The sequence below is a fragment of the Geotrypetes seraphini genome, chromosome 9, assembly GCF_902459505.1.
Source record: "Geotrypetes seraphini chromosome 9, aGeoSer1.1, whole genome shotgun sequence".
Taxonomy (NCBI): domain Eukaryota; kingdom Metazoa; phylum Chordata; class Amphibia; order Gymnophiona; family Dermophiidae; genus Geotrypetes; species Geotrypetes seraphini.
Window position 1 is genome coordinate 171,425,662 of NC_047092.1, and position 17,983 is coordinate 171,443,644.

General features: G+C 42.7%; 1 protein-coding gene across 5 annotated transcripts in view; it reads right to left on the reverse strand.

Moving 5' to 3' along the window:
* PLD1 (phospholipase D1) overlaps window positions 1-17,983 on the reverse strand; it is a 241,689-nt gene that overhangs the window by 100,005 nt on the left and 123,701 nt on the right. For all 5 annotated transcript variants that reach the window (XM_033958771.1, XM_033958772.1, XM_033958770.1 and 2 more), the window contains 4 exons: window positions 13,828-13,936; window positions 10,683-10,748; window positions 7,464-7,522; window positions 2,749-2,841 (listed from right to left, as the gene is read on the reverse strand). In XM_033958771.1, the coding sequence (XP_033814662.1) occupies window positions 2,749-2,841; window positions 7,464-7,522; window positions 10,683-10,748; window positions 13,828-13,936 (327 nt within the window). The remainder of the gene's footprint in view (window positions 1-2,748; window positions 2,842-7,463; window positions 7,523-10,682; window positions 10,749-13,827; window positions 13,937-17,983) is intronic.

Here is a 17,983-nt window from a genome sequence, read left to right on the forward strand (position 1 = left end):
AAACACTCGTGTAGGTATGGACAAAAAAACCCCAAAACATGAGGAATTCCTCTGTAGGACTGAGCAGACAAGTCAGAGCCTGTTTGTTCGTCTAAGAAAAGCTCGTCTGTTCATCCATCTGTAGAAGCAACCGAGTTGCTGACCAAAAATGTTCCATTTGAGGTCTTTTTTCTTTATTTGGAAAGGCATGAGAAAGCGATGCAGAAACGTGTCAGCGATGACTGAACAGAAAGCCCTGGGACACAGAAGGCTGTTGCAAAGAGGAGAACTGTGTTGATAGAGAACTCCTTGCGGGAAGCTCAGTATTCCCATGGAAATAAATGTGTGCCTTGGAGCAGAGCGATTGGTGCTTTGCTTTGCTTGGAAAGCTCCTGCAATTCCATCTGGTATATGCAAGACACCGAAAAACCCTTTAAAACCTGAATCTTGAATGTAAAGTGATTTTTTTTTTTTTTTTTTCAAAACCTTTAAAGAAAGCAATAGAATATTTTTAATCACCTATTTTTAATACAAATATAAGACATTGAGCTTACACTGCTGACTCCTCAAAAAGCTTCTCTGTCCATAAGAACTGCCATACTGGGATAGACCGAAGATCCATCAAGCCCAGTAATGCTGTTTCCAACAGGTCCCAAGTAGTAAAACCAATTTTATGCTGCTCATCCTAGGAATAAGCAGTGGATTTCTTCAAGCCATCTCAATAATGGCCTTTGGACTTCTCTTTTAGGAAACTGTCCAAACCTTTTTTAAACCCCGCTAAGCTAATTGATTTCACGACATTCTCCAGCAATGAATTCCAGAGTTTAATTACACACTGTGTGAAGAAGTATTTTCTCCGTTTTAATCTAAATTTACTACTTAGCAGCTTCATCGCATGGCCTTTAGTTCTAGAATTTTTGAAAAAGAGTGAATAAGCGATTCACATCTACCCTTTCCACTCCACTCATTATTTTATAGACCTCTATCATATCACCTCTGAGCCGTCTCTTCTCCAAGCTGAAGAGCCCTAGACTTTCCTCACAGGAAAGTCATCACATCCCATTTATTATTTTCAGTGGCGGCATCCTTCTCTGTACCTTTTCTAATTCCTCTATATCTTTTTTGAAATACAGCCACCAGAACTGCACACAGTATTCGATGTGCGGCCGTACCATAGAATGATACAAAAGCTTTATAACATTTTCATCTTTGTTTTCCATTCCTTTCCTGATAATTCCTAACATTCTATTTGCTTTTTTAGCTGCCGCCGCCACCGCACATTGAGCTGAGGGTTTCAACGTATCCTCAACTATTATACCTAGATCCTTTTCCTGGGCAGCGACTCCTAACGTGGAACCCTGTATCACATCTTTATAGTTTGGCTTCCTCTTTCCCACACGCATCACTTTGCACTTGCTCACATTAAACGCTATCTGCCATTTTGACGCCCAGTTTCTCAGTCTCATAAGGTCCTCTTGCAATTTTTCACAATCTTTGCTACAATAAAACTCTGCCTTTACAGTCTAATATATTATCTCCCTCCCATTGAGGTTTTAATAATTCAACTCAACCAGACACTACCTATACCAAAACAATCCTATGAAAATTTTTCCATCCTTTCTACATGCAAAAAATATACTGATGGTTCTTTGAGTTTATGCGATGTATCGTTTTGCTTCGCAACTGCTTTTTTGCCACTCCTCAGAAATTGCTCATCTAGGTAACTGCCGAATCTTGCCTTATGCTTACACCATCCCACAAAAAGAGGACTCTTATCAGATTTTCAGAAGGTTTATAGATACCGCTCTAACAAAAGAAGCCCTATACCTATTAAGCTTGTAAATGCTCCCGTCAGGTTCACAACTTTCAGGGGCAAAAACATGTCCTAAAATCAAACTCTGTTTGCAGATTTGAGGACCAATGCACTATAGGAAAAATAAACAGTAGCAGTAGCCATAAAGAGAAAAATATTCATCCTCCCTTGGATGCAGTTACATTACCTTAAGAACATAAGAAGTTGCCTCCGCTGAGGCAGACCAGAGGTCCATCTCGCCCAGCGGTCCGTTCCCGCGGCGGCCCATCAGGCCCATTGCCTGAGCAGTGGTCCCTGACTATTCCTAAAACCTACCTCTACTCCTATCTGTACCCCTCAATCCCTTTGTCCTCTAGGAACCTATCCAAGCCTTCTTTGAAGCCCTTAGGTTTCTTGTATTCTGTTAATACTACTTAAGTCCTAAGTGAATAACATTAATAGAGGCTGGATAACCGACCCAGGATAATACAATCTACTACAGTATAAGGTTCGTTCAAAAATCACAATACCAACTATTTATACATCAAGTTTAAATCTAAGGAACATAATGTTTTTAGACATCCTAAAGATTTTATAGTTAGGCGGAAGAACCATCAGCAATCTGAGATGCACAGATGATACTACCCTGCTGGCAGAGAGTGAGAAGGACCTCAAGAAGTTGATCCTGAAACTGAAAGAAGAAAGCGAGAAGATGGGACTTCACCTGAACATCAAGAAAATCATGACTACCGCCAACAAGAACGTCCACATAACGATCAACAATGAAGAAATAGAAGTGGTTGACAACTTTGTTCTCCTTGGGTCACTCATTGATCATAGTGGCGGTTCGACAGCAGAGATCACGCGTCGACTAGCCCTGGGACATGCAGCCACGGGAAGCGTGAACTAAATATGGAAGTGCAAGGATGTTTCAGTAAAACGGCCCCTAACTGATTTACGTATTCCTAAAACAGTACCTCTTTGACCATCGGTAACAGATCCTTCCTTGCCCACAGCAGTTTAATCCAGGTATTCTGTAGCCTCCAGAGCGTTTCATTATCATCCCCTCTCTGATTTAAAAAAAAAAAAAAAAAACACGCACAGATATCAAATCATGTAGACAATAATACATGTAATACAGCAATGTGAAAAGGTTGCCCCTCTCCTGATTTCCCCTGATTTTTCATATACATCACAGTGAATGGCTTCTGATCTTTAAGCAAAAAGTCATATTAAACAAAGGAAACCTGAGCAAACATATTACACAGTTTTAAAATTATTACATTATTTATTTAAGTAATAAAGGGCTAGATGCACTAAAGATAGTGACTCGATCGCTTTTGGCCGATTCTCCAACAGCGATCGAAGCACTATCAAGTTTGCATGCAAATGATTTGCATGAATTGACACCTGCGCGGAGCCCTAACAGTAGTGACAGGGGAAGCAGCCTCCTGTCATTGCTGTTAGGGCTTCTATATTCTTTTTTAATGGAACAGATGTTGTGTGCGAGTTAAACACACACAACCTGTCCCATTACAAAAAAAAAGCCTCCCCACACACACTATGCCCTCCCACCCTGCACCGGCACCCTGAACCATCGTCCACCCCACCAAACCAGGGCAAAATGGAAGGAGGGACTGCCTCCCCCCCACCCCCCAAAAAAGGCAAGATGGATGCCCATTCCCTCCCCCTGCCCCAAAAAAGGCCCCATTAAAAAAAGAAAAAAGCCCCCCCCCTCCAATGATGACCCTCCTTGACATCCTCCAACAAACTGGCACTGGGGTCTGACACCCCCCACCACCAGCAGCAAAAACAGCAGAAGGGATGTCCACTTCCTCCTGCCAATGGAGGCTCCCCCACCAGGCACCACCCTCTGAACCATCCCCTAACCTTCCCCCTCCCCTCTCCCCCCCAAAAAAAAAGGCAGGAGGGATGCCCACTTCTTCCTGCCACCAGATGCTCCCTCGAACCCCCCCACACCCCTGACTCCCCACCCCAGTACCTTTGTCTGAAGAGAGCAGGAGGGAAGCTTGGGTCCTTCCAGCTCCAAGGCCCATCGATCCAAAATGGCGGGCCTTCCCCTCGGTGCATCATGTGATGCACAGGGAGGGGCTTAAGGCCCTGATTGGCCCATACGCCTAAGAGCCCTAGACATCTTAGCCAATCAGAGGATGGGCCTTAGGCGTATGAGTCAATCAGGGCCTTAGGCTCCTCCCTCTGTATCCAGGGATACAGAGAGAGGAGCCTAAGGCCCTCATTAGATTGACTGAGCCAATCAGGGCCTTGGGTTCCTCCCTCTGTATAACATTGCATGGGGTTACAGTTGACATTCATATTTTCAACATCTGTCCTCTAATGCAGTCCCTCTTTTTGTTCCCAGTTTTCACAAAATCATTCCTTCTGATGTCTGCAGTGAGCCACTCAGTGTCCTACCCTCGTCCCTCAGCCCAGGACCACTTCTTTTCCGCCAGGCTGAAATTCCTTGACTTACACCAGTGTTCTATAATGACTACTGTGTGCGCAATTGCTGAGATAGAATTCACGCCTTGTGTGTTCTATCCTGGCATCTAAATTAGGGCTTCATGCAGGCTGATTTTTTTATTTACTTATTTCGTAGTTCTTTAGCCCATCCTTCCAGGAAGCTCAGAAAGGGTTACAAAAGTTACATTCATAATAGTTTCCATAGACAAAATAAAATTACAAATCATCATCTTACATAAAGAAAAGAAGGCTGGCACTGCCTCTAACCACGCCCACTGCCGGCCTTCAGCATCACTAGGCTTCAGTAGGTGCCATAGATCAAGGTGCTGGTTAGGTTTTAATGGGGCAACCAATTATCATGCCACTCAAACCCAATTAAACCAATTAAGTTAGGCAGTGGTAGGGCAGCTACCGCCACCTAACGCAAAGCGCCGCATTGAGAATCTGACCCTAAGTTAATTTATGGGCAGTTTCTAAATTTTATTTATTTATTCAGTTTTCCATACTGTTCTCCCAGGAGAGCTTGAACGGTTTACATGAATTTATTTAGGCACTCAATCATTTTTCCGTCTGCCCCAGCAAGCTCACAATCTATCTAATGTACCTGGGGCAATGGAGGGATTAAGTGACTTGCCTAGGATCACAAGGAGCAGCATGGATTTGAACCCACAACCTCAGGGTGCTGAGGCTGTAGCTTTAACCACTGCGCCACTCTAGAAATCAAAATGTAGTATAAGTGAGCCAAGTATAGGACAATCAAGCCATTGTGACATCACTGAGGCGGTTGGCTCTTATTGGTGGAAGGAGGCATTATGATGTCACAATACCAGCTCTGGTTATCAGAGGCTGAAGCTTTTCACACTATTCATTTATTCAATTTTCTATACCGTTCTCCCAGGGGAGCTCAGAACGGTTAACGTGAATTTATTCAAGTCCTCAAGCATTTTTCCCTGTCTGTCCCGGTGGGCTCATAATCTATCTAATGTACCTGGGGCAATTAAGTGACTTGCCCAGGGTCACAAGGAGCAGCGTGGGTTTGAGAACCCACAACCCCAGGGTACTGAGGCTGTTGCTTTAACCACTTCGCCACCCTCACCCCCACACTTTTGAACACATTTTGTTTCAAATTTAGAGGAAAATGGATAAGGGTATAATGATGTCTGTAAATGCATTAACGTGCAATCAGTTTGCAAATAACACGTATTATATTCCATTTGCAAAATTTGACAGGTTGTTTGCTGTTTTATCCCCTGTTCTTTAATTGTGTTAAATCTATGCAAACCTAGGTAATGAGCTCCATAATTAAATAAACTGAACTAAAACTTAAGTTTGTCGACTGGATCATTTCCTTTTTTTAAAATGTTTTTTATTATTTTATAAACTACAACAGTGTAATACATTTGATTGAATACAGAAAAATATTACAGAGATTACACCATTTTATACAATTAGTATATAGAACCATAACTTACCCAACCTTCTACCAATTATTAATAATACAAGACAACTTCTCAATTACCTCTCCCTCCCCATCTCCCCCTCCACACACACCCCGGATGTGTAAGGAAAAACTTAGAGAAAAATACAGAAACCATTAATGTGAAGCAGCAAATAAAGCCAATGGACTCCATATTTTGTTAAATGAAACACTGGACCTCAAACATTCTGCATTCATTCTCTCATATTTGTATGTATTACATACATTTGTCCATCAAAATGTGTAGTTTAATCTATCATGGCTTTTCCAATTTTTCGTGATCAATTGAACAGCTATTCCAGTCAAAACCAGGAAAAGACAGCTTTTATATTTATCAAGGGGAGGTTTAACGTGTAACATAGTACCACAAATTATGGCTTCACATATCTTAACCCAACCCTTCCCCCCTCCTCCTAGATAAATTCTCCCCCATAACCTCCACTTAAATAATCTCTTCCTCCCCAAAACACCAACCAAGTATTCAGATCCCTGAAATGTAACGTAATCTTATTTGTACTCTAACTGTAATCTATTTGTTATATCACACAGTAACAATTTGCAAGTTCTTCCGGAATTAATCCAGCTACCTCTCCTCCCTTGTAACCGAAAAAAAAACCCAAACCAAAACTGTTGTAACTTCACTGGAAATGTCCAGTAGCTCTTTTGTAATCCGCCTTGAACTGCAAGGTATAGGCGGAATAGAAGTCCCTAATGTAATGTAATGTAATGTAAGAGAATATCCGATTCTAAAACAATATTTATTTGTCCCCAAATTGACTTCCAAAACTAAATATCAGTGAACAAAAAAATAACAAATGATCTAAAGTCCCTATATCAGCATGGATCATTTCCAAAAGTTGGAGCTCGATTCGGTTAACAATCATTATTAGTTAAATTACAATAAAGAAGCAGAATACAGAAAAATGTAAGCCAGAAAATCATTGGAATCGATGTGCTACCACTGTTGGCATAGTGAAACATAGAAACATAGAAGATGACGGCAGATAAGGGCCATAGCCCATCAGGTCTGCCCACTCTACTGACCCACCCCCAAGTCTACTATCCTGAAATTGTACAAATATCAATGAAGAGCCATCCATGTGAGAAACTTAGGGCTCCTTTTACGAAGGTGTGCTAGGGCTTTAACGCACAGAATTGCGCACGCTACATTGCCGCTGGCGTTAGTTCTAGAAGCATAGCACATGGTGTAGCGCATGGTAATTTCCTGCATGCGCCAAAAACTCTAGCGCACCTTAGCAAAAGGTATCACCTCAAGTGGAGTAAATGGAGGTTTTTGGGTTTTTTTTTTTTTTTTTTTTTGGCAATAATGAAAGAACATAAGAATAGCCTTATTGGGTCAGACCAATAGCCAACCTAGCCCAGTATCCCGTCTTCGCGGAAGCCAACCCAAGTCATAAGTATCTGGCAAAAAACCAAATAGTAGCAGCATTTCATGCTACCCTCCCATGTCTGTCTCAACAACATATTATGGACTTTTCCTCCAGGAATTTGTCCAAACCTTTTTTTTAAACTAGCTACATTAATTGCTCTTACCACATCCTCTGGCAACGCATTCCAGAGTTTAACTGTTCTCTGAGTGAAAAAATATTTCCTCCTATTGGTTTTTAAATGCATTACTCTGCAACTTCATTGAGTGTCCGCTAGTCTTTGTAAATCTTGATGCAGTAAAAAAAAAAAAAAAAAAAAGAGCCTATTTTATCGCAGCTGACTTACATGCCCTTTGGTCCCAGGTCGTGGATAAATGACAGTTGGTTTACATCAATGAATTCCATCTAAAAATTTAAAATCCAAAGAAAGTTAATGGCATCATATATCATATACAGCTCAAACATTCATTGATATAAATGTTTCTTCCATTAGGATTCAGAAGTTTTTCATACCAGAGTTATATAGCAATCACTGAACATGTCTCTAATGTCTCAAAGTGCAAGAAATGCAGGTCAGGTTATTCAGAGGAGGAGGAAATAATTTCCTTTCGATAATATCATGACTAATACGGTTCAGTGAGCCGGTTCAAGTGATTTCCTCATCTTTCTGTCTTTGGGTCATGGGAATTTGGTTGACCTTAAAAAGAAAACGTTTTTGAACTTGGGTTAAGAGTTAATAACCTAACCCTCCGCCGTCCTGGCTTCATTTTATTTCTATTAAATAGCTGAAGTTCAATGGCATTTGAGGGACAGAAGCCAGGTCAGGCCTTTGCACTTGCATGAGAGACCTGGTAGCAACTAAACTAAACCTTAAGTTTGTATACCGCATCATCTCCACAGAAGTAGAGCTCGGCACGGTTTACAAGAAAGGAACTACAATGAAAAGTAGAAGGACTTAGTAAGGAGAAGTTTAGAGGGACTTAGTATAACGAAGAGGGAGGGGTCATTACATTTTAGAGAAAAGCCAAGTTTTCAAATGTTTTCGGAAGAGTTGGAGGGAGGTCAGGCTCCGAAGCGGGGCAGTAAAGCTGTTCCAGAGTTCGGTGATCCTGAAGAAGAGGGAAGTCCCTAATTTTCCTATATGGGATATGCCTTTTAAAGAGGGGAAGGATAGTTTGAATTTTTGAATGAATCTGGTGGTGTTGGGTATTAGAGGAAAAAGTGGAAGGCAGGATGCCATGTAGAGACTTGAAGGTTAGGCAGGTGCATTTGTAGTGAACCCTAAGGATTACTGGGAGCCAGTGAAGCTTAGACAGAAGCGGGGAGACGTGGTCAAATTTGCTTTTTGCGAAGATTAGTCTAGCTGCGATGTTCTGAATCCGCTGGAGTCTATGAAGGCTTTTCTTTGTTAGGCTTAAGTAGATGGAGTTACAGTAATCCAGTTTGGAAAGAATGATGGATTGTACGAGGATAGCAAAGTGTTGATGATGGAAGCAGGATCTCACTTTCCTTAACATGTGAAGATTGAAAAAGCATTTTTTTTTTACTAAGGAGTTAAAAGTGGTCGTTGAAGGACAGTGTAGAATCAATGACGATGCCCAGAACGTTGCTTGAGTGCTCAAGCTGCAATGTGGTGCCAGAGGATAGTGGGGCGAGGGTGGGTAGCTGATCTAATTTTGGGCCGAGCCAAAGCAGTTTTGTTTGGGTCTCGTTTAGTTTCATTTGTACGGTGAGGGCCCAGGATTGGAGGTTCGATATACATGAAGAGATGTTCTCAGAGAGATTGGTGAGGTTATAGTCGGTCTCGAGGAGGACAAGGATGTCATCGGCGTAAGTGTAAAGTGTTTCCAAGGGGGACAGTTGGAGGAGTTTCAGGGAGGACATATAAACATTGAAAAGAAACTCTGCAACATAGCAGCAATTGGTTCTGATGGCACTTGGTTGTTTTTGGGGTTTTTTTTTTGTAAATCTTTATTAGTTTTCAATTATTAACAGTGCAATACAGTGAATTTAAACATAAACAAATCAAACAAAAGCACTTTAAATATACAAATATTTCAACAACAAACATTTTCACACACCCCCTCCTCCCCTTAACTAATGAAAATAAATAACAACATGTATAATTTCAATAAAATAGATATAATAATAATATGGCTCTTGTTGAGCTGGAGCTAGGATGCGCAATATTCAAAGGCTTTATTTTATTTATTTCTTTATTTTCTAGCCCGTTGTCTCCAAAGAGCTCAGGTTTAACATACACAATTTCTGTACAAGTTTTTATCCTAACTTGATACATACTAGGGGCTATTGACGATATTCAGTTTACTGGTTACAATTTGCTATGGTTGTCCTTACGATGCCAGGTTTCCAGTACAAGTCATACCTAATTTGACACACAGAAAGTTACAGTGTATGATACGAGTTATCCTTATGTGACACATACTGGTTTTGGTACCAATATACATCTCTTTGTGGTCTATCGGTCAAGGGTAGGGGTTTAGGTGAAGAGTTATATTTTTTTATTGCTTTTCCAAAGCGGAGGAGTCCTTCAAGGGATCCGATCTGCAGTGGCAGTCAAGTCCAGTGCCTCGGTATGACGTGGGAGGAGGACCGTCGGTTTGCAGTTGAAGGGAACGACCAGGGGGCGTCTTGAGGCGTATTTCGTCCTGGGAGCGGAGGGACCGGTTTGGCACATAAGTAGGCCGGCGCCATGTCATGCATTGATTTGAACGCTAGCATCAGGCTTCTAAATTGGCTTCTTTGAAAATCTACTAGGGCTGAATGCCTACATTTATGCTCAAAATATCACTGAACTCTTCAATTTAAAAATCTAAAAATTGGGTGGCTCCAGGATTGTATTTAGAGAAGAGAAACATGTTAGGAATGCAGCACTAAGCACCAAGATTATACCCTTAAATCTTGGCAGATAAATGGCAGGCTTAAGCTTGTAAGCATAACTGTTAAACTTCTAAAATTAGGTGAATTTTCAGCTGAAAACTTAGGCTCCTATGTTTGGCTGAAAATAGGGAACAGGTTTAGACACCTAACTTAGCAACCTATATTTAGGTGTGCAACTTTTTTTGAATATTGAGCCCGATGTATATCTGGAAGCTCTGAGACAGTGCTGTGAACTACCACACAAATAACCCGGGTTTGATACCTAAGTCAAATTTTTACTCTCCAGGTTAGCTAAGAAGGCTGCAGCTCATCCACACTCAGCAATGCTGGGGCCAACCAGCTCAGCTGTTGCTCAACAGTGCCTCCTAGTGGTCGTCACTAGGGTGTATGTATACAGAGGTCTAGAGCAGTGGTTCCCAACCCTGTCCAGGGGGACCACCAGCCAGTCGGATTTTCACGATATCTCTAATGAATATGCATGACAGAGATTTGCATATAATGGAAGTGACAGGTATGCAAATCTCTCTCATGCATATTCATTAGGGATATCGTGAAATCCGACTGGCTGGTGGTCCCCCAGGACAGAGTTGGGAACCTGAGAGTAAAAGCAGCCTTTGCAGTTATTATGGCTGTTTGCATTTGGCATTTACATATTTTAACTTACCGTTGCATGGTAGTTTCTGTACATAGGCATCTTCAGTAGCTTTGTCAAATAATCTTCCAATTGTTTCTGCAATAAAAGGTATCAAAATCTAATTACATTGCACAAATGAAAAAAAGCACTATTCCTTGCATATATCAGTATCGACCGAGCTCTAGGCACTCCCCAATATTGAACAAACTCCTTGATGTGTCCAGGGAGAGGTCATTTCTGTTGGGTTATCACCCCCAATTATTTTGAAAAGTCAGTTCCTCATGCAAAGGGAGTTATTCTCATGGGCGGAGCATGGGAGAGCTGTGGGCGGGGCTATCACTTAGATGCACAACTTACAGACTACAGTAACTTATAAATGCCCTTGCCTTATTTAGGTAAACACAGTTACATCAGGTCTGTGGCTGATGTAACTACCGATGCCTTAATGTACAATGCTGCCAATGCTGGGTTATGCTGGTTTTCTGTAACGGAAACTTGGCACCCAAATGCTGTTATTGAACTGGCTTTAACTACATGAACTGGGATGCCTAAAAAGAGGTACCCATTTGTAAAACTGCCTCCTTCGTGTCCCTTTTCACACCTTTCATGTGTCTTTAGGGCTGATGCAAGAGTATGTAACGCTCTTGCCAGACATAGGTACTTGGGACCAGGATTGGCCACTGTTGGAAACAGGACCCTGGGCTTAATGGACCTTCGGTCTGTCCCAATATGGCAATTCTTATATTCTTATGTGAGCCACGTATAGGATAATCAAGCCATTGTGACTTCACTGATGAGTTTGGCTCTTAGGCATTGGTGGAATGAGGCATTATGACATCACAGACTCAGCTCTGGAATGTTGCTACTTTTTGGGTTTCTGCCAGGTACTTGGGACAAGATACTGGGCTAAATGGACCTTTGGTCTATCCCAGTATGGTAGTTCTTATTTTCTTAGTCAGCCTTGCATACTTCTTAATGAATTTTAACACCCCCAGAGATTTTGATAGTTAAATTCAATAGTCTACTAATTTGATACCATACAATTAAATATTAAAATTCTTTTGTCCCTATGTATACACTTCAGGACAATTTTCAAAACCCTTTATCTGGGTAATGGTCTTTTTGGAAGCTGGCCCATATGCCTGTGAGTAAAGCCACTTACTAATGGTTCTTTCAGTTTGTGGGTTTGTCAGGATCTATCATCATGTTCAACTAAAAATGCTGTTTGCCACCCCCAGAAGCTGTCGCCCTAGCAAAGTGCCTAGTCTACCTGGTGGCTGAATCAGCCTTGTGCGTTTTCAATGTCTCCAAAACTGACAGTCTCTTCTTATTCTAATTCCCATTAGGAAAAGAGGCTGGTTCAGATCAGCTGAGCTCTCAGTGAGGTGGCAGTACATGGTGATGTCATAGGGCATTTTTTATGATCTCCTGCCTTTGTTAGTACTGGTGGTCAATAAATAAATTCATTTCTTACCCACAGGGAAAAGCCCAGGTTAATATTTAATGATGCTCTTGTTGCATGGAAATTCACATTAAGAATATTGCCATAACCCCGTACAGGTCTCTGCACTATCAGGAAACGATCCCAGCTCGCCTTCTGCTGGGCGTGATTTCCTGCAGGCATAGCAAACGTGTCTAACTGACGAAGAGTCAACGTTTTCCCCGATTGTGAAACACCATGACGACCAACAGTTCACGTGAGAATTTCACGGTAATATATCAAACTACTTTAAAGAAAATAAGAAGGCGAAGGAAACAAAAGGTGCCCTGGTAACATTAAAATATTATTCAATTTCTACTGGAAAACAGTTAATCGGTAAAACCAAAGAAGTCAATTTTAAGAACTAAAAGGAAAGAAGGAAATGTGGAAGAATAAGAACATAAGAACTGCCATACTGGGACAGACTGAAGGACCATCAATCCCAGTATCCTGTTTCTAACAGTGGCCAACCCAAAGAGAAGCAACATTCCAGAGCTGAGATTGTGATGTCATAATGCTTCATTCCACCAATGCCTAAGAGCCAGCCTGATCAGTGATGTCATAATAGCTTCAGTGTCCTATACTTGGCTCAAATATGAACATTAGAATTGCCATACTGGGACAGACTGAAGGACCATCAATCCCAGTATCCTGTTTCTAACAGTGGCCAACCCAAAGAGAAGCAAAATTCCAGAGCTGAGATTGTGATGTCATAATGCTTCATTCCACCAATGCCTAAGAGCCAGCTTGATCAGTGATGTCACAATAGCTTCATTGTCCTATACTTGGCTCAAATATGAACATTAGAATTGCCATACTGGGACAGACTGAAGGTCTTTCAAACCCAGTATCCTGTTTCCAACAGTGGCCAACCCAGGTCCCAAGTACCTAGCAAGGAGTAAAGCAGATTTTAATGGCCTATGGCAGGGGTAGGCAATTCCGGTCCTCGAGAGCTGGAGCCAGGTCAGGTTTTCAGAATATCCACAATGAATATGTATGAGATGGATTTGCATGCACTGCCTCCTTGAGATGCAAATCTCTCTCGTGCATATTTATTGTGGATATCCTGAAAACCTGACCTGGCTCCGGCTCTCGAGGACTGGAATTGCCTACCCCTGGCCTATGGACATCTCTTTTAGGAAATTATCCAAACTTTCTTTAAACCCTGCTAAGCTAACTGATTTCACCACATTCTCTTGCAATGAATTTCAGATTTAAATTATACGTTGCATGAAGAAATATTTTCCCCGGTTTGATTTAAATCTACTACTTAGTAGCTTCATGGCATACGCCCTAGTCTTAGTATTTTTAGAAAGAGTAAACAAGTGATACACATCTACCCTTTCCACTGCACTCAGTATTTTATACACCTCTATCATATCCCACCTGAGCCGTCTCTTCTCCAAGCTGAAGAGCCCCAGCTGCTTTAGCCTTTCCTCATAGGGAAGTCGTCTCATCCTTTTTATCATTTTTGGGCCAGTTAAATCGTTCTGATTATTGACTACTATGTCTTCATCTGCTGCCATCTTCAAAGATTCTACACCGGTTTTCAAAGAGAAACTATTTCCAGGAATTCCTCTTTGAAAATCAGCACAATGTAAGCATGCTAAAAAAGTGTCCATATACTCTGCAATTAAGATTATTTGAAAATCTCTCCCACTGTTCAGTTTGTGGGAGACTAAAGACCATTATTACCCGTCTACTGGAAAACTGCTCTTCTCTGGCCATGACTTCAGAGGTCCGTGGAAGTGACGGCATCTGCCTCGCTTCATCCCGACGAACAGTTTGCCTTCTAACTGTGTGACTTGAAATAAAACATTGACAAATGATGATCCAATACAACCGAAGAGTCAAGCAAATTTAAATTAAGCTACCAGGTCAAGACAGCTAAGTCAGTCAAAGATAACTGCTGAAAATGTAGCTTTTTTTTTTTTTTTAAGAAACATTCGATAACTGGTGCTCAGGTCTGCGTCACAGTTTTGAGTAGCAATTTAGAAAGGAAGCATGAATTGGAACGGAGACGAACAGGTTGGGAAATGTCAAGTTCTTTTGGCATTTTAGGCTGGGATCTTCTGAGGTAGAGCAGTGTCACGCAAACTTTTCCGCTGGCGGCACACTACACTTGGTGTCCCGGCCGGAACGCACCCAGAAGTGTGTGGACTTCGACGCCATGATGTCACACGCATGCATGACATCACCACATCGACATCCGTGCAGGCACAGAGGCACTCCGGCCGTGACCCTGAACCTGTCATTTTGGTGGGGGATTCTGGAGGAGAGTCGTTGGCGCCGGATGCCTACAGGACGTGCCTCTCACTGCAAGAGGCGCATCCTAATAAGCAGTCAGCCGACACCTCTCCTCCTTATTGGCGTCTCATCGAGGGCGTGACATACAGTTTGTGATACATTGAGGTACAGCCTGCTCTAACACACAACCAGGAATGAATGTTTATGGCTAGTTATATGCAGTGGGAACACCAAAGGAAGGAGAAAATCCCTATGCAGCAAAGCCCAAAACCACAAAAGCAGGGGGTCACAATTACTCTTGTCAGCGTTAGCCATGACATGGACAGTTTGGGAGGGGGTGTTCTTGCTTTTCTCTGTAGCACCTTGTGGGTGCTAACAGATGCAGACTATCCTTTCTGGCATCTTTTGACATAATGAGGACAAAACTATATTAAGTGGATTTTTTGCTAGACCTCAAACACCGAAGGCACTACTTTTTACTTCTATTCGTGCCCTTACTGGGGTGGTGTTTTCATCATTGGTCTTAGCAACTAGCAAGTGCAACAAATTCTTTTATATGAATTAATTTTCATCAGGCTCTGCATAAATTATAAAGTGCACGAAGTGCTGTAAAGTGCTATAGAGTGCTGTAAAGGAAAGGCACTTATTTTTATGCCCGACGGCTGCCCAACCGTAAGAACATAAGAATTGCCACTGCTGAGTCAGACCAGTGGTCCATCATGCCCAGTAGTCCGCTCACGCGGCGGCCCTCTGGTCCAAGACCAGCACCCTAACTGAGACTAGCCCCAACAGCGCACGTTCCTATTCAGCAGAAACTTGTCTAACTTTGTCTTCCCCTATAAAAGCCTCCGGAAGAGCGTTCCAGCTTTCTACCACTCTCTGGGTGAAGAACTTCCTTACGTTCGTACGGAATCTATCCCCTTTCAACTTTAGAGAGTGCCCTCTCGTTCTCCCTATCTTGGAGAGGGTGAACAACCTGTTCTTATCTACTAAGTCTATCCCCTTCAGTACCTTGAATGTTTCGATCATGTCCCCTCTCAATCTCCTCTGTTCGAGGGAGAAGAGGCCCAGTTTCTCTAATCTTTCGCTGTACGGCAGCTCCTCCAGCCCTTTAACCATCTTGGATGCTCTTCTCTGGACCCTTTCGAGTAGTACCGTGTCCTTCTTCATGTACGGCGACCAGTACTGGACGCAGTACTCCAGGTGAGGGCGTACCATAGCCCGGTTCATAGACAACGGCGCGAAAGACAAAAGCGCGCACTGACAATTGAGCGCAGCGTGGAGCCGTGCGCCGCACAAAATTACAGTTTTTAGGGGCTCCGACGGGGTGTTTTGTTCGGGAACCCCCCCAGTTTACTTAATAGACATCGCGCCAGCGTTATGGGGGGTTTGGGGGGTTGTAACCCTCCACATTTTACTGTAAACTGAACTTTTTCCCTAAAAACAGGGAAAAAGTTAAGTTTTCAGTAAAATGTGGGGAGTTACAACCCCCCACACCCCCCACAATGCGGCGTGATGTCTATTAAGTAAAGTGGGGGGGTTCCCCCCATGCCCCCCCCCCGTCGGCACCCTAAAAACAGTAATTTAGAGCGGTGCGCGCCTCTGCGCTGCGCTCAATTGTCTGGGCGCGCCTTTGTCGCGGCGCGCTTTTGACCTGACACCCCATAGCCCAGTACAGCGGCATGATAACCTTCTCTGATCTGTTCGTGATCCCCTTCTTTATCATTCCTAGCATTCTGTTTGCCCTTTTTGCTGCTGCCGCACATTGTGTGGACGGCTTCATCGACTTGTCGATCAGAACTCCCAAATCCCTTTCCTGGGAGGTCTCTCCAATAATAATAATAATAATAATAATAATTTATTTTTGTATACCGCCATACCCAGGGAGTTCTAGGCGGTTCACAACAAATAGGTGAGTTACATACAGTGCAGTTGAAAAAGAAGTACATAACAAGTCAATCGAAGGGTCAAACTAGTTTACATTGATAATTTAAGTAAGGAAGGACTAATACAGAGCATATATGGTATTTACCGTAAAAGAGTTCAATAGAATTTGTGAGAAGGGGGAGCCAAGCATATTGTAAGAGAGGAGGGGAAGGGATCGTTGGGAGGGGGGAGGAGGGGGGGGGGGGAAAAAGTAAAGAAAGGTGTGCCTTGTTGAGGGGGGGGGAAGAGGAGGATTTGGTCTGATGCAGAGGAGGGAATTCGATCTGTTTTCTAATGAGGAGAGGGGGAGCGTTAAGGCGGAAGAGGGGAGCATTAAGGATTTGGTCCATTGAAAAGTAGAGTTTTGAGCTTTTTTCTAAAGTGGAGGTATGAAGAGGCGTCAAGTATAATTTGGGCGAGCCATGAGTTTAGTTTGGCCGCTTGAAAAGAAGGTTCGTTCAAGGAATCTTTTAAGATGACATGCTTTCGGTGAGGGGAAAACGAACATAGTTATTCTGCGGGAGCTCTTATTATTATAGTTCAGGTTGAAGTGGGGGTAAAGATAGTCAGGTGACATACCCCATACGGTTTTGTAGCAGATACAAGAGAACTTAAATAGGACTCTGGATTCGAATGGCAGCCAGTGCAACTTGTGGTAGAAGGGGGATATGTGTTCCCATTTCTTTAGGCCGAAGATAAGGCGGATGGCGGTGTTTTGGACCAATCTCAGCTTTTTGGTGACTTTCTTGAAGGCGCCTAGATAAAAGATGTTACAGTACTCCAGGACGCTAAGAATAGAAGCTTGGACCAGCAGACTAAAGGAGGATTCGTTAAAGTATTTTTTAATGGTGCAGAGTTTCCAGAGTATCGAGATGCATTTTTTAAACACTAGGTCAGTATGTTTCTCTAGTGAGAGATGTTTGTCTAAGGTGACTCCAAGAATTTTTAAGGATTGCTTGATACAGTAGTCTAGGCCATTGATATGTATCGCAGTTTCCTTGATTTTGTCGTTTGGGAATGCTAAGAAGAATTTAGTTTTTTCTGGGTTTAGCTTTAGCCTAAACGCTGTCATCCAAAGTTCGATCTGATTTAGGGTGAGAGAAAGCGAGTTGAGTAGCTCTGAGGTGAGGTAGGAGAGCGGAATGATTATGGTGATGTCATCTGCATAGATGAAGAATTTGAGATTCAAACTCTGCAGGAGGTTTCCTAGGGAGGCAAGGTAGATGTTAAATAGGGTGGGGGACAAGGGGGAGCCTTGTGGGACCCCACAGGGGTTGACCCAGCTGTAAGAGGTAGAGTCGTCCTTGAACACCTTGTAGGTTCTTGTTGTCAGGAATTCGTGGAACCAGTTGAGAACATGACCTGAGATTCCAATAGATGTTAGGCAGTCTAGTAGAGTGCCCCGGACATCCTGTATTCGTGCATGAGATTTTTGTTACCGACATACATCACTTTACACTTATCCACGTTGAACCTCATCTGCCATGTCGATGCCCATTCCTCGAGCTTGATTATGTCACGTTTCAGATCTTCGCAATCCCCCTGCGTCTTTACTACTCTGAATAACTTCGTATCATCCGCAAATTTAATCACCTCGCTCGTCGTACCTATGTCCAGATCATTTATAAAGATGTTAAAGAGCACGGGTCCAAGCACCGAGCCCTGCGGCACCCCACTG